The 24,546-nt window shown below is 37.1% G+C and overlaps 1 protein-coding gene across 3 annotated transcripts; it reads right to left on the bottom strand.

Moving 5' to 3' along the window:
* Positions 1 to 745: 745 nt before the first annotated feature.
* Positions 746 to 24,299, bottom strand: LOC129361579 (epidermal retinol dehydrogenase 2-like). 3 transcript variants are annotated; one of them, XM_055032499.1, is made up of 7 exons: positions 24,188 to 24,299; positions 16,346 to 16,673; positions 15,581 to 15,712; positions 12,764 to 12,863; positions 10,934 to 11,078; positions 5,169 to 5,294; positions 746 to 2,223 (listed from the first exon to the last, which is right to left on the bottom strand). In XM_055032499.1, exons 2-7 carry the CDS (start codon positions 16,664 to 16,666, stop codon positions 2,127 to 2,129), a joined length of 921 nt encoding a protein of 306 aa, XP_054888474.1. In that variant the 5' UTR covers positions 16,667 to 16,673; positions 24,188 to 24,299; the 3' UTR covers positions 746 to 2,126. The 3 variants fall into 3 exon arrangements, with proteins under 3 accessions (XP_054888474.1, XP_054888473.1, XP_054888472.1); XM_055032498.1 differs by having other exon boundaries at positions 24,184 to 24,299; XM_055032497.1 differs by lacking the exon at positions 24,188 to 24,299 and adding an exon at positions 24,025 to 24,116.
* Between the last annotated feature and the right edge of the window lie 247 nt (positions 24,300 to 24,546).

Genomic DNA, 24,546 nt, shown 5'->3' on the forward strand with positions numbered 1-24,546 from the left:
CCTGGCTGAACGTTCTGCTGCACCACTCTAGTTTTCATTTGGATTTTTATTCTTTAAAATGTATAATTTTTGTTTTTGTGATGTGACCTTGTGTGCCTCGAAAGCACATTTTAAATAAAATATATAACAACAATAATAATAATAATAATTACTATTATAAATACTGTTACTGCTACAAACAAGGACGTTGCCATGGTTGCTGCTTCACGTGGCGACACGGTGGACATCAGCATCCAAATTTGTCAGTGCGTCAAGTTTTAGTGTGAAATCTGCGCGCTCTGACTGCTGCCTGGAGAAAATCAGAGGTGATTTTCCCTGACTGCTGGTTTAAACCCAGTTTATGCCACAAGGGGGCATTGTGTATTTGTCAGTAGAACTTGGTGGGCTCTATTGTTGTCAAGAGGCTTTATGGAGCAAATTTTATTTGCTAAATAAAATTTAGCAAATTTATTGAGCTAAATTTATTTTGCTAAATTTGCTAAATAAATTTGCTAAAATAAATTTGTGCTGACATCCCGAATTTTTCTTCTTTACAGGTTGTCTGTGGTGGAGCTCTGGACCACAGCAAGGCTGTGTCAAATGGCTTGTAGCAAAACAATAAAAATAACAATAGTAAAGAAATGAAGGAACTAAATAAAGAAATAAAAAGGTTGTCCAACATTACATAATTTCATGTGATTAAGCACAGGATTGCTGTGAATTAGTCATAAATAATTAATTGTTTTTAAGAAATGAGATTAATAAATGAGTTAAAAATGTTTTTATTTGGGTTGTCAATTGATGAAAATAGGATTAACAGTACAAACATGGTGGCATTTTTAATGTCTTTGATGCTTTTGTGTTTATCACTGCTCATGTTTTTATTTGCTCATAGCAGTTGAGTGTTGCTTCAGTCATGGAGTCATAAGTAAAATGATGCTGTGTTGTCAACAACAAGAAAATGATTTAGTTTCTCCCTGGAGTCTGAGTGCTTGCTGTGCTGCAGAGCCAGAGCAGCAGCACAGGATGGACAGGAACGAGATAAACTTTGGAAGAAACAGAGATTAGCCCCTGTAGAAATAGCTGAAACAGAGAGAAATGTGAAACTGATGATGTCCACAAAGTTTGGAAATTTCTTCAATTAATTGCTAAAAAAGATTAAAGAATGAAGGGTTAACATGTTAATTTTGACAGCCCTAAAAAGAAATGAACTAAATCATCCAAAATCTTTCACCGTCTTGCAATGATTCTACTATTTGTATAGATCGTTAGGTTACTATATATATGTATGAACTGACTATTATTTTTATATATACTTATAATTATTCTTTTCACCTATACAAGAACTTTAAGTAGGTTTCAAGACCAAATTAATTAAAAATTGAATTTGGGGGAAATTATTATGAAATTACTATTGTTGACATTCATCGCACATTAGACTAATTTTATTGACTTGTGAACCTGTTGCTTTATTTTGTTCTTTGTAAAGGGATAAAGTGATAATATTTAGCTAAATATAACCATTTAGCAAAATAAACTCGTCCAGCTGCCCTCAATGTAATAATGACTCCATGTTGTTTTCAAAATCAGATCTTTTTCCTCTCTCCATTTCTCAACACAGCTGCAAAACTTTGGTAGGTAGTTTTTGTTCCTGAAAATCATTGCAGGTAAACTTTACATCACAAACGATTTTTTCCAAGAAATAAATCTGTCTCACCCATTTCCACTTGCACACCAGCAACAGGTTTTGCCAGGTGTAAAGGCAGCAAAGTGACAAGAGATCAGAGTATGCAGGTTCACACAAAGATAAAAATATTAAGATATACAATAAGGAACTAAATTAACCATAATATAATATCAGTAAGAACAAGATTATTAAAAAAAATATTGCGCTTAAATCAGCATCAAATCAGAAATATCACTTAATGAGTTCCCTTAACAACAGATTTTTGTTAAGGGAACTCATTAAGTTAAATAATGAACATTCATTTATTTAAAAGCTAGGCCTTTACATAACTGGTATTCATGTTTTTATGCACAGTTAAATGTTTTCAAATTAATTATGAAACTTTACAGTTTCAATGTTTTAACGTCTTCAGTGTTTTAATATTTCCTTCATGTGAATCCTCTTCTAACTGACAGCTCTCTCACTCTTGCTTTTTGGAGCGTCCCCTGAATGTGTCCATAAGATTGAAGGCTCCCAGATACTGACCCAGCAGAATGCCCTGCTTCATGGGCAGGATGCTGTTAAGAGAAATACAAAGAAATGATTAAAGTGCTGAAAGATTGTGAATGTTAAAGCACCGGATTCATTTCCCCCCAATACACGGAGTCAAGAAAAAGTTCTTTATCCCTTACAGTTTCAAAACCAACAGTGACCTCCCTCCAAAAACACAAAGATTCACAATTACCAATAAATATCTTAATGACCCCCAAGTCATTTGGAAGATATTTTTATATTGACTGAACAAAAGTGACATTTTTAGAAGATGTGTATGTAGACGGACAGAAGTGACTAAATAAACCAGAAGAAGGATCTTTATAAACACATTTATGTATCCTCCTTGAAAGTATTGCAGCTAGTAGTTTCAGATTAACCCGAGTAGGCATTGTATGTAGCTACATGAGAGAGCAGCAGTTATCTATAAAAAAATAAAATAAAATAACATATATGTTGTAAAAAGGAAAATACAGATTTGAATGTCCCAAACTATGGGGAAATTGAACCATCTATCCTGTGTGCCTAACTCTATTTTTTTTTACTGGCTAATGTGAAAACACAGTTTGTACTAGGTTGTGATTAGGGTTTTTTGTACATACACAGACAGAAACACCACATGTCCAATGTGATGTTTCAGGGCGAAAACCAATTGGCAGTTTGTCAGGATTCACACAAGCTATTTTTATGTGAAAAAGGTTCTACAAATAATATTTGTCATCTATTATTTGTTGTGTCAGAATTATGCTTGTTCCTGCCCAAATCAATGCTTGTTAACAGCTTTTGAATGACTAATAAACCTCAACAACAATGACTGTATTCAAAAACGGAGGAAACAAAGGCAAGAGAATACAAAACATTGTTAGAAGCCTAAATACAATAGCTTCCATGTAAAAGAAAAGATGTGACAGGCAAAGTGTTTTCAAGAGACACAAATCTTTACAATAAGAAATAATCACTCTTCATAGAAATGAGGAAACAAGAGAGAAGTTGCCTGTGCCTTTGAAGTGCTATCCTGGTCACATGACTACGAGTGGGGAAATCAACTTTCTAACCGAGATATTTCATAATCAGCATTTGGCAGAGCCTCTTCACTGTTTTTGTTTGTTTGTTTATACATGGACAGTCTGACAGTAATCTTTTTCTTCAATAACATTAGCCAGAAAGTTTATCTGTGAGAAGCTGGGAAAATCTTAGATTTTTAGCAACGTGCTTTGACAGGTAGTTTGGTACAAAGTAACGTATCACTGATGTCGGACCACTTTTTTCAGTAAGCATAATCTAACGTGTTGCTATTTCAAATCCAGTAGTCAGACTACAGTTACTTATCAAAATCACTTTGCGTTTCTATTTTCTTTTGTTATTTAATTGTATTCCTTCTATGCGTCTTGACAAGTGACCGACGTCTTTATGAGACAATATCAGCGACAGAAATGGAAACAATGAAGGGAGGATGGAGCTGTGCAGTTGTTGATGGAAAAATAGGAACTATTTTGAATTTCTTGGGGGTTTTTTAAGTTGCTTACAAATTCAATGAGTCGCAGGTTGTGCCTTTTTGGGCTCATTTTTTAATGTGAATTTACTCATTTGGGCTTGGAAATAAGCAGAGACTCATAATAAATCCTGGAATCCTGTCCCTCATTAAGGTAGTTTCAGTCAGACTCTCCCTGTCCATTATTTCCCGGATGATCTGTCCCACTGTGTCTTTGTTAATGTTAAGTTAATATAATACTTCTGAATTACATTAAACTATCCAGAAAATTGGAAACATCAAGACTAATCTGAACAGCACAATAAACGTGAAAACAGCCACGAATGAACGAGTTCGTAAAGTTGTGCAACTAAATGTCATTATCATTATTAATATTAATATGTGTCACTAATCTGTGCAGCCATCTGAGTTGTGGAGCGGCAGGAGGAGCTCTGTGTGCTGCACTCTGACACCAAACACAGGGCCGTAACGCACAAACTGGAGGCTGGGGTAAAGTTGGGGGCTTTAAAATCCTTCTTTGAGTTTTCCAGACAACAGTGGGACACACAAAAACACACACAAATTACTAACGTTTTTTAGGACTGTTGTAACCATTAAACAATCTCCCTCTCAGTTCATCCTTATAAGCGGAGACACATTGTTGATGTTACCATTATAAAATAACTTGCAATTAAGTATTGGCAAAGATCAATGTGATTTTCACAGGTAGCTGTTAACTGTGTTTGGAGACACGTTGGTCTGACTTCTTTTGAATGCAAATAGTTTTTGCTGGGGGGCATGGCCATGTCAAAGTCAGAGATGACGCCGTTGACATTTATTTGGCTTTAAATTTCACTACACCAAAATCACTATGATTGATCCAAGTCCAAACCCCAACAGGAATGCATTCCAATATTTTCAGAGTGGTTAAATTAGCCTCAAGCAATACTTTGTCCAACAAACTTAAAATTTGTTACACATATGTATCTTGACAGGAATTTTTTTTAAAAAAAAGTCTCTCAGAGCTACGATCCAAACCCAACAGGAAGTCAGCCATTTTGGATCAAAGTTGCTATTTTTTCTTTAACTGCTTTATACCCAAGTGAACTTCTGCCACACCTTTTGACATACTGACTTCAAAATCACTGAGCACAGTTGCTGAGGCATTGAAGGTTCAACACTTATCAAAATTGTTTTCCTACATTAAAGCATGTGGGCATGGCCAAACCTCAAATCTGAACATTCGCCATTAAAACTTCCACAAATCAGCTCCCATCTGCCTGAGACTTTATGTCTGTCATAACCAACCAGCACTGATCACACTGACATGGTCAACTGGTGACATCACATTAGCCCCAGCGCCTTTCAACAAAACCCACCTTTGCTGCTTGTAGCCTTTTTTTAAATTTATTTTTCCAGATCAGTTTTTTCTTAGACTTTGTAGTATTAATTAGAGCAGAATGTTTGCTTCTAGTGTAAGAGGGAACAGCATAAACTCACTTCTTCAGAGCAGTGATGAAATACATGCTTTTAGGCATTAGAAGGTAGAGTTGGTCTGTGAGGACAGCATGAATAATCTTCTTGGCTGCCTTCTCTGCATTTAGGATTGGCAGGAGTCTTGGCCACCTGTTGACAACAAACAAGGTAAGAGAAAAATGAGATGACAACCACAGTCTAATCCAAGCAAAAAATATTGTTACTATGTAACATTTTATGTAACAACACTTTCTCAAATTAAAGCAGGGATAGTCTTTCCTGAAGACTGAACTTCAGTTTTGTTAAGCAACATTACAAAATGTTCCATACATGTTTTGCAACGTGTTAAACAAGTAGTTTAAAACAACAAGCAAGGTTTTGAGCTACTCATTTAATATTTTGAACAAGTAGCATTTATTCAGTTAGAGCAGGGGTGCTCAAGTCCAGTCCTCGAGAGCTACCATCCTGCAACTATCAGATGCATCCCTGCTCCAACACACCTGAATCAAATGAATGACTCGTTACCAGGCCTGCTCATAGCTGAGCCTGGTCTACTGGAGTAAGGCTGCAACTAAAAGTTGCAGGATGGTAGCTCTCGAGGACTGGACTTGAGTTAGAGCAAGAACTACTCAAGTGAGAAATTTAGCTGCCTGCTGAAACCAACATGCACATCTTGTTCTTCTGCTCAGTGATATGTCTTTCCATTCACCTACAGCACAGTTGCTGCAACTAACAGCAAAACACAGCTGAAGCCAACCTCAAAATTATCCTCAGACAATCCAAACAGGGACATACAAGTTTCTGTCTTTTGCGTTCAAGATTCAAATGTCCCAGTTGTGTGTATGTCCAAGAAAGGGTGATGCCTAGTATCTTGGAAGCTTCTCCACTTCTTAACAGGCTATAGAAAAGATGCCGGAAATTTGCACTACAACAAAGTTGGAGTTGCACAGCCATTAACTCCAACTTTAAAAATAGACTAGGAAAACATTAAATTTGACTATTTTCAATTGGCTGGATAAAGTAGCCAATCGAGCCATGTAGCTCAGAAAATAGACGTTGATACTTTTTGTAACATAACCACCATATTTGTGTTCTTTTTATTAAATAAATTAAAAAGTAGAGTAAGTCTGTCGTAGGACGGTTTCAGTAATTTGACTGTTCAATTTTTCTAACTTTCCACTGTTTAAAACTAATTTATGGCAGCCTCATTCTGGTTCTATGTGTGGCTGTGATAGCCACAAAAAAGGTGCGTGGGCGCGCAGCAGCGCAGTGAGAGAGGGAGACGCGTACCATCACGGCTGTACAGCGGGAGGATTGTTGTTATGGATGCACAAAAAACATGACAAAAATGCCAGTCATTTATGTTAAAATTACAGTTTTCTATTTGCTGCCAAAGTTTTGCTTAATCCTCATCTCTGTAACTTTAGTGAAATGTAACCATCTTATTTCAAGACACTGTAAGAGATTAATTCATATATTTCATGAGAAACCCTAAGTGCATGACCATTTCTCAATCATAGAAAATGATTGGAAAATACAGTCAGGCTTAATGTTTGCATCAGCAGACTGCTAGTCAACATGATACTTCTAAAGTGGCTTTAGGGCACTAACAGCTCGCTCCAGTCTTCTGGGAAAACAGGGAGCAGATGCAGAAGCATGTGGCTCTAACACGATGTATCACTCAGTTTGAAACACCACTGCAGTAAAATATGCACTCTCTATTTAACTTTTTAATCATGGTCCGTTATTCGTAGTGTTTGTTTGTAGTCCCATGACAAGCTAAGCTTTTAAGATATCTTTAAACTTCTTATCAAAGCCTTCAGTCACATAAATATAGGCACCTTTCAGTAAGAAAAATGTGAGGCACCCACATCCTACTATTTTCAGTGTGGTGCCCCACATGGCAAACGATGTTGACTCAACATTGAATTAAGGTCATGAAAGTAGATTTTCGGTTAAGGTCAATGATTGATGGTGGATCAATCATCAAATAATAGTCCAATTCGGGCAATTAAAAGACTGGCTAGAAAAGATGTAATTGAATCAATGTTTCACAGTTGATTTCTTCTTAGCACTGGTCCTCAATGCATGCTTCCTTTCTAGTTTTAGGTATTCTGCTGCTTCAGCACACATGATTTTAATTGATGGCTGATTAACAGGGCTTTGCTGAATTCCACTCATCTGAACAGGATGTGCTGAAGCAAGGGAACAGCTAAAACATTCAGGGTAGTTTACCTTGAGGACCAGGATTGGGGAAAAATGTCAATCAATTTTATCTCTCCTCTTAGTCTACAGAAAGACCCACACACCCGCACACAGGCTTTTAGGAACATCCGTTTGCCAAGGTACAGCCCCCTCTGATTTTGTTACTCTCAAAAGTCAAAGTCGCTAACAAATTTTCTGTGACTCCATTTTGGGTCTTGACCACAGGAGGATATCTACAGAGCTGCACTGGTAAGGTTAAGTTGGCTTGATTTTCGATGCTGTTGTTGTTTCATAAAACTTTAACTAAAGTCATATTGTGAGAATCACAAATATAAAAGTTACTTTCATCTCTTTTCTAAACCTAAAATATAACCAGGATATATTTCACAGATTATTTAAGGGCTAGCTATTTTTTTTATTATTTATTTACTTATTTATTTACTTACTTACTTATTTATTTAATGTTGTGATTTTTTTTAAACTCACAAGAAGGCATGAGTCTTTAGGTTTAGCATAATGACTTCCTGTAAAAGAGACATTTCCAGCTAAATCAGCTTTTGGGAACATTAAAGTTTTACTATTGATGAAGAAAGCTTTAATGATAATTAAAAATAACAGACTGAACTTAATGAAAGTTGTCCACTCAAACTGTTTCAAGCTCTTATTCATATACACTCATTGTACAAATAGCAACTGTACTTATAACTATGGGCTTTTATATGTCAGGATATAACAATGGTTGATCTTCAGCAGGTTCTAACATTTTTAAGTCTAACTGTGCAAAACATCCACCAAATTCAAGACTTTCAATATTTCTTAAATTAAATCTTTAAAAAGATTCCTTCTCACTGCCTTGCTTTTTCTTATTGTAGGAAGGAAGTAGCAGCCATTAACTGCTTAGATGTAGCACCTAGTATAGCAACCACACATCAGGAAATGTGACCAGATGTTTGAACAGTCTGGTGGTTTAAAGGTTTGTTCTGAAATAATACTAAGATGGAGAAATACAAGCAAGAGAAGCATCTGTTCTGATGACGCTGTTAATTTCAGTCTCTATTACAGCTTTTTGTGAGAAATCTGCAGTGTTTCCTGCTCACTTAAAAATAACTCAATCTCAAAAAAAAAAATTATTTTCATAACATCTGGATATAGCCAGGAGTTAAAACACAATGTAAAAAATAAAGCTGATAATGATTCATTTCTGGTAAGAATTAATGCATGCTGTTTATCCCACCAAGCCCCTCTCCTCCTCCTCATTGAGCTCTTGGTCGGACAATTTTATTACAGGGTGGGGGTTTATTATGTTTTGAATAAAGCACTATATGCAGAGGACAGTGGGTTATGATTCATTTCAGTACATTCTCTCTGTCTGTAACAGGGCAGTGCAGAGACCTTTGGAGGGGTAGGGGCTCAAAGTTAAAACACTGCAACAACCCATATTAATCAAAAATTGAATTGCGTCATACTATATCATTGCAATCGTGGGGAAATCCAAAGCAAATGTAGTATATTTTTCATGATGGGTATAAAGTTTCTGCTGCTGACAGTCCTGGAGGACTGAGTTGATCTGAGACTGTAGCTGTTAAACACACCAGAGGAGAGAAGGTCAAAGGTCAAGAAATTATAAAATAAGTACATTTGCTTAATTAATTTGCTGAAAGTATTTTTGCTGATGTTTATTTTGTGAACTCCAATTACTGTGGGCCAAATCCTCCTTCAGAAGTTTCTCCGCAGCCAAAGCTTTTCTGTGCTTAGGGGACAGGCAGGTTTCGTCCCGTTATTGCGAGGACAATTATGAAAACATAAATAGAAACACTTTTTCTAATGCCAACACCAGACCTACGTTTTTTATTCATAAGCCAGTGTAAGAAAAAATATTCTTGTGTGTAATTTTGAAAAAGAAAAAAAAAAAAACCCAAAAAGGGCACTAGTGGCATCAAGGATAAAAAGGCATGTGTTCAAGCCCCCATCACCCCTCTCTGCACGTGTCCTGTCTGCAAATATTATCACTGACTGTGCACAATGTGTTGACACAAAAACATCTAGAAAGTCCCCTCCCCCTTTTTACACTGGTGATGAACCACACAACCACTTTTGCAGTAAGTTTGGTGATATTACTTTTATCTTAATTGTGTTTATTGAAAAATGACTGCATTGTTTTGTGCCTGTGCTGCAGCTTGATAGGTAAATGTGATTATACAGTATATACCAGGGGTGTCAAACTCCAGTTCTTAAGGGCTGGTGTCCTGCAACTTTTAGATGCGCCTCTTCTGCACCAGATGAATAGAATAATTAGGTCATTAAGGCTCTGGAGAACTGATCTACACCAGGAGGAGGAAATTAAGCCATTTCATTCCAGTGTTTTGTACCTGTAGCACATCTAAAAATTGAAGAACAGCGGCCCTTGAGGACTGGAGTTTGATACCTGTGATATATGCTAACTACCATTAGGATAAATAATTCATGAATATTCATTAGCATGTCCTTATTAATTTAGCTGGGAGTGTACAAGTGTAACCATACAGTTTCTGTTTGTTCTCACAATCAGCACACTATTTATTTAATTTCATATCTTGTTTATCATTTTTCTAACTGGCGCCTTCCTCACTCTTATTTTTGTGTTTTTCAGCGGCTGCTCAGCAGTTTGAGTCAAAGTTGACTGACAGGAACTGCAGTGAAACTGTCAAGACGTTTATGTGAGTAAGAGTCAGCAGAAGAAAAAGAAATTAGGATAGGTTAAAAATACTGGGGGACATAATCGATATACTCATTGACAAAAGACAACAGGACCTGCATGAAATTGTTGTGTTTTCTTAATTTCTAGTTGTAGAGCGATGATGTGATTTTCAAGTTATTTCATAGATCAGTATTGCAAAGTATATACTATAAATTCTTACCCATGTTCGATAAAAAATACAAAGCATTGGTGTTATAATCCATTCTCCAAGGAGTGTTTTAAATTCCCCCTGTTTCATCTCAGCTGTTGATTTATCACATTGGCTATGCATAACTTGATAACATACTGAGGAAGAAATTAAATTTTTTGATCCAATATGTTCAAACAAGCAAGATACCCTAAAGACTTCATCTTTTATGTTTGTAAGTGCATTCACTTTTTAATTAATTCTTAAAACTGTCCTGTGAGTTGTTTGCCATTTGCTTTGCCTTTTAAACTGTTACAGCACATAAAAAAAAAACAAATAGTATGGATGAATAACCAAATCAAGCTTTCTACAGTCATAGAAACAAAATAAACCCTAAAAGGCAGTTAAAACAAAATTTCCTCTAAAATAAAATCCTGATTCCTTTGTCAGCATTAGCTGACAAAATTATGAACCATGTAAATTACAGACATGTCCAAGTTTGGCTACTTAACATAGAAAATGTAAAAGGCATCCTTAGCTCATCTCTGCCTAATATCACCCATCAACAACAAAATCAGAGTTGAAAGATTTCATATCTGGAAAATTGAACTACCAAGTGTGTGTGCTCCTAGGATTTTGTCCCAAGCCCCAAACTATATCTTGTTATAAAACACCTGCAAAAACTTTTATTCAAACCGATTTTAAAGCAGAAGGACCTACTTGGTGTGACATCCATCAAACATCCCAGTGTTGATAAAATAGGGGCACACAATGGTGGTTTTGATTCCATCTTTTCCTGTTGCTAGAAGCTCCAGGCCTACCGACTCAGCAAAACCCACAGCTGCAAACTTACTGGCACAATAGTCTGGAAATCAACACACACAAAAAGTCAACAAAAGTACAGTCTAGTTTCATCAAATATTTAAGAAAGTGCTATTCATTGTATTAATGACTCAAAAACAAACATGATTTTTATTTATGATAAATACAAATAAATGATTTTTTTAATCACTGTATTCAGATCAAAGTCTGAATGCAGTTATGTGAAAAGATATACATCAACACCTTTCAATAGCCATTTATTAGCTTGTTCATGTAGTATTTTCACAAGATGTTTTACATTTGTTTTGAGATTGACATGAACATTTCACAACAAAACACATTTATCTATGAGACACAAAAGGGATCTGATTGGTGAATGATATGTAGGCTGAATATTCTCAAATTATTTGAAGACAGTTACTTTAGGGTATTTAACCTTCTTAATTTGAAGAAGTTAATGAGAAAGTTTAGCAAACACTATCAAACATTGTACTAGCATTTAGGTTTCTGCTCATTCTAACTTAAATTATTAGACACATAATATGCCATATAGTTAGAAAAATAAAAAATGATACATCTTTATAAAGCATACTGGTTTGAAATGTATTATGGATAACAATTCCACTCATTTTGATTTTATGGATTTAATTTTTAGATTAGGTTAGCAAAGAGATTAGGTTTCCATTCAGTTGGGTGCCCAAGTAAATAAAATTGAAGTAGACTATATATTCTGTCTCCCTCCAATATTCTGGTGTTCTCAATCAATCCATGATATGAGAAAATAGGACACTGTAAAATAAGACTCATCACCATATCATGATGCTTGAAACACCATGCTTCATCACATCATCTTCACGGTGTACTGTGACTTGAATTCAGTATTTGCAGGACATTAGTTCACAAAATAATACACAATATTTGTTGAGGCCAGTCATTGTTTTCTTTAGCAAGTTGTAGCTGCTCTACTGATCTGGCCTGAATTAATCTAAAACAAGATTTACTTTGCTCAGATAAGAGGTTTAGTATGAGGTGAATCACTGATAATCATTCATTATTGCTCACTATAATCTTTGACTTTCAATTATTTTTATTTAATACACTTTTTTATTGATTTGTCTGACTATCATCTTTCTCAAATAAGCAAAGTGGGTTTATATGTGAATGTTTAAATGTTCAAATGTTTTACATCCAGCTTCACCCAAATCACAGATTTTTGGTCATACATTTTACCGAAAAAGAACTCTATGGACAATTTTAACCCAAGTATTTCAGAGAAGGCGTTGGCCAATGACAACTACGGTCCTTGGAGGAACAAAGGTACTTTGAACTTGCTGGTCAAGTGCTCCTCTATCTCACCACCACAATCAATACCTACATCAGGCACAATGTTGTCTTTTAATACTTTTGACAGAAATTTAATTGAGTTTCTTAGTTTACAATATTTTTCACCTTTGATTTATTCTCTTCAAGTCAAACTCAAGTTTGAGGAAATAAGAAGTCAGTTCCCTGCTGTGCATCCCCATTAACAAGGGAATACATACCAGGGAATATGGAGGGTGGATATGCTAGAATCGGTGTTGGAACGAATGATATTTGAGCAAGTTGGGCCTTTCTGACATGGCAGGCCTACAGTCATGACAAAGAGCAAGTCTCACATGCTTGATGATGCATGATCCTAGGACCAGCCCCGCTTTATCACGTCAATTGTACGACCGAAAGAGGACACACCTGCTAATCCATTTACTCCAATGAGTCCAGCAGAGCTGGCAATGCTGACCAGATGGCCATGGTTATTGGCGATCATGGCAGGTAGAAAGGCCTTGTAGGTCTGAGAGAAGGAATACAAATAAGAAAAAATAAAAATAAAATGCACAACTGTTATTAGTAAAAAAAACTAATACATGAAAAATGGAAAATGTACAAACTACAATATAAAAAATTTTCAACCACATTTCACAAAAGACTTTGTAAGATCATCAAACTGATCCTATGATTAACAGAATCATCTTTTATAACATTCCTCATAATAGACATGTCTGTCTGTCTATCAACTTAAAATTTCTGTTTGTGATACTTAACCCAATTACTTCAAAACAGTATATATTTCATTATATTTTTCACCCATGGAAGTTGCTATTTTTACCCTTGTGCAATGCATGCTGGGTTGATAATGCCGTTTGGTCCAACAACACCTGCTTAGCGTCTTTGGTCCGTAAGTAAACACAGGGAGGCTAACGTTACAACTGTTGCTTTCATCTTATTGTATTTGACTAGTGTAAATTTAGATTATGGCATCACTGTTGGCTGTAATTTTAAATAAAAGACAAAAAATAAAAACAGAAACAGTGAGGTGAGTCTTCATCATCTCCAAAATGAAGAAAATAAAGAAGAGAGCAATGGGAAAGAGCTGTTGGAAGAACAAAACTTCAGTGAGTCATTTGTACAAGCAAAACTGATGGTTGTAACAGGTCACTAGCCTGCATGCTATAATCAAATACCGTGACAGTAGTTTTTATCCACAATGCACCTAAGCCCTGCCGCTGACTAGATATCAAAAGACGCTGGGAGAAACATCAGAGACAGGCAGCGCTGGAAGCTCTTTTAAATGATAATGGAGATATTGCAACTGGTCCCAGTACTAAATGGGAAACCACAGACCCAAGACCACACAAAGACCAGACCCAAAACAGGAGTTACTGGACCAAAGACTGGAACAGACACAAAGGTGAATAATTATGTTGTTTGTGCTTGGGATGCTGATTCAGATTCCATCACCCATGAGGGCCAATCACTGCCCATCACCTGGATTGGAGGTTGATTTTTTGCGTTGGGTATAAACAATACTATGTGACCTACCAAAATGGGAAAATGATCTGGCAATAAATTCACCCAATTCAGACATAAAACATGCAAAATACTTGCAGGCACAATACACCAAAGGAGATTATTTTCCCCAGAGACTTACTGTCTTATGTTTGGACATAGCAAAAGTTCTAATACATATGCAAAATTTGTTTTTGTTTGTTTTAGTAACATACTGCAGCTTTAAGCAGACATTCAGTGTAAGAGTTCACTGCCAGGTGAAGGTTGAGTGGCGCTACATCTGTGAAACAGGAGTAGAATCCAAGATCTTACACTGCTGGTCATCTAGCTCGAAGACTGAAATTATTTTTGGGGGTTATTTGCTTAGCTTTCTGGCCATGAGGCTAATACGAGTGAATGTTAGCAATTGTGTGCTGCTTTACCTGCCGTCTGGCTGCTCCAGATGTGTTTTTATTTTTTCTGATATAACCATATTCCCCCAAGTGCTTGTTTTTAAAGTGTCATTAGATTCATTCTGTTGATGCATTTTGAAGTGCTTCACCCCAGAGGTATTTTTCCATCTCAACACTTAAACTTCCCCATTCACACTCAGAGTTGGATGTCCACACCATTTGCTTAGGATTTGTTGCATGCGCAGTGTGAAGGAAAGAGGAGATCAGCTGCACATGCAGTGAGATATGTGTGATCGATTTTGGTGATTGGCAACAAGAGCCAGTGATCGGCAATCATATACTTTTTCACGGATATCGGCCAATTATGATTGGTAGCCAATCAATGGGCACATCTCTAGTTTGTGCAGTTTTAGTCAGGAAATGTGTTACTATAATGTTCCAGGGCATTTTGACCTGAAAAGGACGTTATTCAATAAAGGTAATTTGGATCCAAATAATTAGAAAGGAGTTTATGTCTGGATAGATAAGGAAATAACTCAAAGTGCTGTAAGAAGTCACATGGTCTGTTTGAAACAGCTCAACTGTGGACTGGAAGAATCCATAGACTAAGAAATGAGCCAAGAAAACTACTTATGTCGAAGGAAAGACTTCCACTGATCAAAACGTCAATTTACACACCAATAGATAAGAAATCCTTGAAAAGGTTCAGCAACCATTGAAAGTGGGTGATGTGGAGAGATTTAGGACATTTTGTAAGCTCTTCAGAGGTCTGCTGCAGCTGTTGAATTAGTAATGTGTATGCAGACTAGATAAATCCCCTCCCAGCTGCACTGATCAGAATACAGAAGATTTGAGTCCCGCATGATTTTTCATTCTATCAGTTTGCCAATTTTGACTTCCCAACAAATGTCAACTATTTACTGGATCACCCTATCCATCCAGCGGTACATGTCTTTCATTGTTTCGTTTATGAAGCTGAAGGTGGCAGCAGCAGCAAACACAAGCTTCTTCTGCCAACTCTTTCCGCTTCCTCCATTTGGTCCTCCTCATCTTCATTATCTCCAGTGATTTCTACATTCCCATCAATTTCAGCGCAGTCTAGTTCAAATTGAAAAGGTCTAATCCTGTTATTTAATGTCTTTGTGGCTGGACAGAGCTAGAATAGTTGGACCGAGCAAACATAATTTATCCAAAATGCATTACAGCGTCCATGCGGCATTTTATGTACATTTATAAAACCCAAACAGCCAAAAGCACTTTTTCTGCATTGTTTCTGAAATAAAATTTATTGTTGCAACTAATCATGCTGTAAATCAGTATTTTGACTAACCCAGAAGTGAGCCATAGTGTTGACCTCCATGGTTTTCTCAATCAGAGAGTCTGGAGCATCCATAAATTTCTTCCCCGTCACAATCCCGGCATTGTTCACCAAGATGCTGACATCACCCACTTCTCTCTTAACCTGCAAGGAGAATAGAAGTATTTCAAGAAAAAATAAATAAATAAAAATCACTTGCTTGTATAAACTTAGTGGCCCCAGAACCTAAGAGAATGACTGGGCCAAGTAGGCTTGGCCCAGTCATCCAAGTCATCCAAGCCACTTACAGGCATTCAACAGATACTCTCCATTTTAATTGCAGAATTTCACCACCTGATCTTTTCAAAATCAAAACTTATTTAATTTAATTCCAAGTGTACAAAATCCCACAACATATTCTACAAAATTCAAAATATTTATCAGATAAAGAATTAACATCATTGCAGATTCAAGTAGTGTTTAGATTCTACTTATCAAGGAGTTGATTGGTTGATTATCAGGAGGTGTGAACATTTCATTGAAACAGGAGTTTTGGCAGTTGGCATGCAAGCGTTTTAACACAGTGTCGTCATGGAAAGAAATCAGTGATGATCAGTAACTGTTGCTGCCTCCAAACAGTCCAAGCTCCACTATTCTACTTTACTATGAGAAACAGTTTTCCCTAATAACAAAAGTCTAAGAAAGCAGCCTTTTCTTGAGGCAAATGAGGCCATCTTACCTCAAGGACAGTCCACGTCTAAATACTACTCGGTTGAACGTGTAAAAACTAAGACTTACCTGATCAGCCACTCTGTAAACTTCATTCTTGTTACTGCAATCACAGACGAAGCAGTGGACTCTGCTGGCTCCACCATTTTTGGCCAATCTTGCAGTTTCTTTTATGCCCTCCTGGTTAATGTCCCACAGAACCAGCACGGTACCATGAGCCGCAAACTCCTGAGCCATCAGGCGACCAATTCCACTGCCAGCGCCTGTGATCAGAACAACCTCCCCAGCTATGTTCTTTTTCTTCCTGGGAACCAAGAGGTGAATGAAAGACTCTATGTTGTACCATAAAGAGAGAAGGAGGACCTGGATTGATTCCAGAAAGAAATTCATGATGAGTCTGTAGAAAAAAAGAAGAAAAAACAAATTAAAAATAAGTACAATAAGGTATTGATTTGATTTCTTATGTGGTAATATTTTGTTACAATTATATTCTATTTTATCTAAGTCCTTCTTATTTGTTAAATAGATGCTCATTACCTGGCCTTACCTATTCACTGTTTTTCAGGTGATCTCAAAAAGCACTCCATTAAAGTGTTTTGTTCACCTTAGTTGGTTGTTGTTAAGCACTATATAAATCAATTTTGGTGAATCTGGATGCAAAACCCAGAATGGATTGAATTAGAATTTTACTTGTCTTGTCACACTGCCTACTGAAAGCACTTTACAAAAGAGCTACATTCACCAAGCTGCACCCATGAAAGTGCATGCATTCTTATACCAATACACAGATGAGTGGGCAACTTGGGGTGAAGTGCCTGGCCTTAGGGGAACATGGACAAGTGGCAGGAAGAAACTAGAATCAAACCCACAACGTTTGGATTGCAAGACAACTACAGTACCAAATTTTTCAGATTAAAAGAACCTTTTGCATGTGTATGCTAGCACTTTGAAATGTCTTGCTGCTGAAATGTGCTATACAAATAAAATTTGATTGAATGATTGATGCGATTTTGAAAATAACCTTTAAGCAGGTAGTAAACATGCTTTTCATTAAGCCCACATTTCTGTTTTTAAAAATAGTTTATTAATCTGATCTAATATTTTAATTTTAATGTCATGTTTTTATGAATTATACATGAAAAATCATTAGCAGAAGAAAAGGTTTTCTGCGTTCCTTAAATTAATATAATATTCTCGTTTATTGAATGGGTCTGTCCTCTATTCACTGAACTCGTCACCAGAATAAAAGTAAAAAAAGCAATGAGATTTTCTTAGTCTCTATGCTAACATAACATGCCTTTTGCAGAAGAGGATTACTCAGCTCATCAAGCTGACCTCAGCAATATTACAATTCTGCAGTAGAAAGATAAGATGGGAGTGTGATTTTCCTAAAGGACAATTTTTTCCAACAACCGTAAAACAAAAGACTGATATGCAAGTGTGAGAGTTAAATTTACAGATGGAATTAATTAAATTCTCCTCTGTACTCCTTCTTAGTGCTCACAAAGACTTTACTTCATCTAAGCCATCTCGCCTCTGAGTCCCCAGAGAATCCACCACTCTGCATTTACAGGTCAGAGACCGGGTTCCAGAAAGTAGCTTTACACCCGTCTTACCCCAGAAGGTGTCTGGCCCCCCAACACTACAAAACAGAACAGTACCTGTTCGGATCACTAAAGAAAATCTACAAATAAGAGAAATAGAATATCTCACAGTCTGAAATCAAATCTCACACTCATCCTGTCTAAAGCTTATACTGGCTCTGCTAAGTAGAATATTATTATCTGCAAAAGGTCTGTTAGTAAATTACTTCATTACTGAGCATATTATTGATGTTCTGTTCCTCACAGAAACTAGACTGGATGACAATACTGAATCGCCTGAACTAACTGAATCAAAATAGAAAACATAAAAGAGGAAGTAGGGGGTATGGCCTCAATATTTAAGATTTATTTAATGAAATCTTTTTATGTCATTTTACATCTTTTGAAAATTATATATATATGTATATATATTTCAGAATAAGCTGAATCCAGGCTTCTGTTCAAGGCCTGCATGCATATCACGATTTACTTGCTCCACAACACATATTGGACCACCGTTGACATCTGCAGTTTGCTCTCCCTGGCTGTAGTTCCCCCTCAGCCAGACAGCTGTTGGTGCTTCAGGAAACAAACCCAGATGAACTGGTGACAGTATCAATAAAAACATGTGGAATATCATTAGGTAAATCATCTGCGTTTTAATAGTCTGTTTGTGTGAACATATTGAAGGAAACAAAGATAAAATAAAAAAAAAACGGTGCTTGGCAAATATAAAATACAATTGTTTTTCAACTCTGTTCTCCCTTCGTTTTCTTATGATCGTGTGAGCATACTGTCGGCTCCTATTACCGATTAAACTTTAAAATCAATCCATAGATGGTGGCGTCCATTATTTCCATCAACAGAGCGCTAGATGCTCTAGTAGAACAACCAAGAAAACCACTCTGGGTATGCAGCTGGAGACAGGCACCAGCAACTCCTGGATAAGTAAGGAAGGAAGGAAGGAAGGAAGGAAGAAAGGAGGGAGGGAGGGAGGGAGGGAGGGAGGGAGGGAGGGAGGGAAAGAAGGAAGGAAGGAAGGAAGGAAGGAAGGAAGGAAGGAAGGAAGGAAGGAAGGAAGGAAGGAAGGAAGGAAGGAAGGAAGGAAGGAAGGATGGAAGGAAGGAAGGAAGGAAGGAAGGAAGGATGGATGGACAGGTGATTTTTATTGACCGAGACAGTTCATTGGTTGATTTTATTGATGGACTTTAGGCTTATCCAATGAAACCTGCTACACCTCTGATAAGGTTTCGATGCTTTATGTTAGTTTTTATATGTACATATGTATGGTAAACTTATTGTCAGTAAATCGGTTTTCATAGAGTGAAGAATAAATCATATGTTTTGCTTGTACTGATGGGGTTTATGATTGAAAGGAGAAAAAACAGTGGGCAGTAAAAGGTTTCTCTACCAGCCACTGTGGATAATAGAGAAAAATTCCATCTTAAGTTGTGTTTAGTAGTCAGAGTGCTAAATCTCTACTTGGTACATTTGTTGCTTTGAACAACCACTAATTCAATCTCACAACCAGGTACATGCAAACAATTAATTGAAATAGTTCTTACTTTTGATTTATGTCTCCACAAACATTTTTTAGAAAGAATGCTAGTGCAAATGCTATTATTTTTGGCATATTTTATTTTGGGCATTCTTCTAATTGAAGGAAAAGTTTAATTAGTTTTATTTATCCCTTTGTGATAAAGTACACTACCGTTCAAAAGTTTGGGGTCACCCCATTCAGTACTGTAGCTTCTGTGAGGAGCTAAACTGTTTTCAGATGTGTGCACATGGTTGCACAAGGGTTTTCTAAACATCAATTAGCCTTCTGAGCCAATGAGCAATCACATTGTACCATTAGAACACTGGAGTGATAGTTGCTGGAAATGGGCCTCTATACACCTATGTAGATATTGCACCAAAAACCAGACATTTTTAGCTAGAATAGTCATTTACCACATTAGAGCGCTAGATGCTCTAGTAGAACAACCAAGAAAACCACTCTGGGTATTTTCAAGCCCTGTGATTCCATAACTTGCCATACTCCTGGAAAATCTGCAGTACAAAACACTTTTTTTTTCCAAATAGAATTTGTCTTCTGGCTCCTGTCACAGTGCCTCATGTTAAAAGTGTGATTGCTGCTAGCGGCTCTCAGTCTGCGCCTCTGTTGAATCAGGTGACATGCAGTGAGTGCACAGGCAAAGAAATTCTAAATCCTATTGCATGAATACATGGATTGCCTAAGGTTTTTAAATATTTAATGTAAAACAACAAAAAAAAGGCATTTCTTCTTGAGTTTTGTCAGACAACATAGATCCATACACACAAAACATACTTCTAGAGCTGGTTGGGGACCACATGTTTAAAGCTGCACTATGTAACTTTTATTAAAAAATATATATATTTTTTATTTTTTTTACTGTTACCATGTTGTGACACCATGTTATAAGAAAGATAATATGCGAAAAGATCAATTTCCTCCACCTTCTCTCTATGCTACTATTGCCTTCTGAAGAAATGCACTGCTCCTGACCAAAAACAACCAAACAGAGCCAAGAGGAGGAGCTTAATGCTGTCAATCAATGCTGCTCAGCATTGATTGACAGCAAAAGGCAGCAAAAGAACTTATGGTTACAGGAAAATAATTTATTTGCTGCCATCGGTGTCTATGCTAACCGATGTACTCACAACAGGACCTGCTAGCTGCACCCTAGCAGAGAGCAAGGGGCAGGGGTAATTAGCAGAGTGGCATAGGGTGATTGACAGCACTAAAGCCCTCCTGCTGGCTCTGACTGTTTGTGTCTAGTTAGCACTGGGAGCACTGACAGATTTTTTTTTTCCACAGATTATCTGTGAAAAAACGACATGATGAAAATTTTAACAAATATCCATCGATTTTCTTCTGCCTATCCTGCTCGGCCAAACCGTCTCCCAGAGACTGGGGCTTAATAACTATTTTTTTCTCTTTCCATTTTGAGAACAAAGTCCAAATAATGCGAGAAAAACAATTCTAACTATTAAGTTAGAATAGTGCGAGAAATAAGTCAGAATAATGTGAGAATTAAGGAATATATTCAGGGCCGGAAATTTGCACCAACCACTGGCGATAAATGGGTAAAAGTATGAAGTGGCGTGTAAATTGGAGCAACACACCGCCACTGTGGCAGGTTGACAATTTGAACAAAAAAAAAAAAATGCATTCAGTTCGAACTTATGTCCAGGGGAGGACTAATCATCATGGACTAATGCATTTACTGGGATAATTTAAAAACAAAAAATAATTATATTAAATTTAATTTTAATATAATTTAAATTAATTATATGCGACAGACTGGTGACCAGTCCAGGGTGTGCCCCACCTCTCGCACACAGCTGGAGACAGGCACCACCAACTCCTGGATAAGGAAGGAAGGAAGGAAGGAAGGAAGGAAGGAAGGAAGGAAGGAAGGAAGGAAGGAAGGCAGGCAGGCAGGCAGGCAGGCAGGCAGGCAGGCAGGCAGGAAGAAAGGAAGGAAGGAAGGAAGGAAGGAAGGAAGGAAGGAAGGAAGGAAGGAAGGAAGGAAGGAAGGAAGGAAGGAAGGAAGGAAGGAAGGAAGGAAGGAAGGAAGGAAGGAAGGAAGGAAGGAAGGAAGGAAGGAAGGAAGGGTGATTTTTATTGACCGAGACAGTTCATTGGTTGATTTTATTGATGGACTTTAGGCTTATCCAATGAAACCTGCTACACCTCTGATAAGGTTTTGATGCTTTATGTTAGTTTTTATATGTACATATGTATGGTAAACTTATTGTCAGTAAATCGGTTTTCATAGAGTGAAGAATAAATCATATGTTTTGCTTGTACTGATGGGGTTTATGATTGAAAGGAGAAAAAACAGTGGGCAGTAAAAGGTTTCTCTACCAGCCACTGTGGATAATAGAGAAAAATTCCATCTTAAGTTGTGTTTAGTAGTCAGAGTGCTAAATCTCTACTTGGTACATTTGTTGCTTTGAACAACCATTAATTCAATCTCACAACCAGGTACATGCAAACAATTAATTGAAATAGTTCTTACTTTTGATTTATGTCTCCACAAACATTTTTTAGAAAGAATGCTAGTGCAAATGCTATTATTTTTGGCATATTTTATTTTGGACATTCTTCTAATTGAAGGAAAAGTTTAATTAGTTTTATCTATCCCTTTGTGATAAAGTACACTACCGTTCAAAAGTTTGGGGTCACCCCATTCAGTACTGTAGCTTCTGTGAGGAGCTAAACTGTTTTCAGATGTGTGCACATGGTTGCACAAGGGTTTTCTAAACATCAATTAGCCTTCTGAGCCAATGAGCAATCACATTGTACCATTAGAACACTGGAGTGATAGTTGCTGGAAATGGGTCTCTATACACCTATGTAGATATTGCACCAAAAACCAGACATTTTTAGCTAGAATAGTCATTTACCACATTAGCAATGTATAGAGTGTATTTCTTTAAAGTTAGGACTGGTTTAGAGTTATTTTCATTGAAAAGTACAGTGCTTTTAGTGACATTTCAATGTGACCCCAAACTTTTGAACGGTAGTGTATATATTTTTAAATTTGAACACAAGATAGCCTAAAGTGGAGAGGAACACAAAGGAACTAAACTGGTGACGGATTAATTGACGCAATCTTGAGTATGAAACAATCCAATATACATGGCAAATTTTCATAAGTGCAAAATTTTGGGCATGACGAGATCTGGGCTGGAGCAATTGGAATTCAAAAAATAAACATCAGCAAATATACTATGCAATAATTAGAACCACAGCATAAAGCCAAACATGTCACAATTAAATGAATCAAAATGTCTCCAAAGCATCGGGGGGCTGACGTAGGGGCGCCAGGGAATTCCAGGTAGATTCCAGAGATGTGCCTTTGAGCTTTTTGATCTATAAATCAGTCTGCAGCCAAGTTGTTATAGAGGTTAAATAGATATTATTAGGGCTTAATTAGTAAAATGGCAGCAAATTTGCTTATTTCATAACTTCATAACCTTTGACCTTCTCTCCTCTGGTCTGTTTAACAGCTGCAATCTTAGATCAACTCAGTCCTCCAGGACTGTCAGCAACAGAAACATTATACCCATTAAGAAAAATATACTACATTTGCTTTGCATTTCCCCACATGATGGCAATGGAATGATTAATATGGGTTGTTGCTGTGTTGTTGTACAGTGTTTTAAGATCTTGTTCAACATGGCCCGTTTTAACTTTGAGCCTCTGCCCCTCCAAAGGTCTCTGCACGGCCCTGGCTTTACATAACTTTGGGCCACAGTACATTTTAAAGCTTTGTCATGAAATGCTTTAAAAATAAAAACTGTTAAACTAAACACATCCTTCAGTTTACAAGCCTGGAACCCATCTGTGTGTTTTCTAATGGGAGTCCTTTAGAAAATACATGCTGCTACATTCTGAATAATGAGAATGTCCGATAACATGTCCACTTTCAGAGCCTTCCTTCACTAGAGCCGGACATGTTGCTGAAATCAAGCAGGAGGTCTGTGGTGCTTGAAATGATGAACAAACTCAGCTGTTCACTAAGTGTACTACCATGTGGGACAACATGCATGAAAGATCCACTACTGAACCAACTGGAGGAAAAATGGCCACTTTGGATGACGTAAGTGTGTTGTGATGTTATCACAGTGACATCCAGTCATGATAATTGTGACAGTGTTATCATGGAGAGTGAAATATACACGCCCAGCTCCAACTCAGCAGACTGAGTCAGCAGCTGTCAGACTTTGATCAGGTCATTCAGACACAGGGAGTTGACGGGCTTCCAGTCACAACTTCTGCATTATTTGTAAGGACACGTTTAAATACTCAGTACATACAAGTTTATAAGTGATGTAGATTGGCTCCAATACAAGTGGAATACAGTGTTTAATATTAAACGCGCTTAGATAAGTGGATATAAAATCAATTTAGTCTGATTTCCACGGTTGTCGGAAATCAGTTCAGTTCTCCTGGGTTCTGGTTGCTTCCAGAACTTCCGATCAAAGGAACAAATTCAGCAAACAGAACCGCTCAGCGCCGCGTTTTCAGTCTTTCAGTTGCTATGAATAACTAGTTGATGTAAATAAATGGATTTCTGGCAAGAGTACAACTTGATCCTGCAGCTGGAATAAATCAATTACGGAACTTACCTTGGGAACTGAGAGAGTTCAACAAATCCTGCTGTCAGTTCCTCAAATGCAAATAATAAATCAGCGAGGAACTCGACCTTTACTCTCGACATGTCCCAAGATTATTAATCGGACTCTGATCTCAGAAAAGTCAGGCTGATGAAACAAGCAGACTCTTACCTACCGGTGCAGCAGCAGGTCCACTTGGTTCCGTTCTGGGTTCTGTCACGGTACCAACCAGGCGTTTTCTGTAGCCTGGGGCGTAAAAACAATAACTGTCACCACTTAAGCTAAACCAGAGAGGAGGGGCCGGATGTCCGCAAAGCATGGTGGTACTTTGAGTTCAGAAAGAGACTTTATCCTTTCTTTCTTTCTTTCTTTCTTTCTTTCTTTCTTTCTTTCTTTCTTTCTTTCTTTCTTTCTTTCTTTCTTTCTTTCTTTCTTTCTTTCTTTCTTTCTTTCTTTCTTTCTTTCTTTCTTTCTTTCTTTCTTTCTTTCTTTCTTTCTTTCTTTCTTTCCGTTGTTTTTCCTCTAAAGTGATTC

The sequence above is a fragment of the Poeciliopsis prolifica genome, unplaced genomic scaffold, assembly GCF_027474105.1.
Source record: "Poeciliopsis prolifica strain line A6 unplaced genomic scaffold, Auburn_PproV2 SCAFFOLD008, whole genome shotgun sequence".
In the NCBI taxonomy this organism is placed as follows: domain Eukaryota; kingdom Metazoa; phylum Chordata; class Actinopteri; order Cyprinodontiformes; family Poeciliidae; genus Poeciliopsis; species Poeciliopsis prolifica.

Bases quoted from the DNA above. Each gene is read 5' to 3' on its own strand.
- LOC129361579 (XM_055032497.1), bottom strand. From the start codon at position 24,116: ATGTCGAGAGTAAAGGTCGAGTTCCTCGCTGATTTATTATTTGCATTT. The intron at 11,079-12,763 runs GTGTGTCCTCTT...GTTGATTTCCAG, and splicing joins TGGAGTAAATGGATTAGCAG to ACTATTGTGCCAGTAAGTTT. The intron at 5,295-10,933 runs GTAGGTCCTTCT...TGTTGTCAACAG, and splicing joins TTTGATGGATGTCACACCAA to GTGGCCAAGACTCCTGCCAA.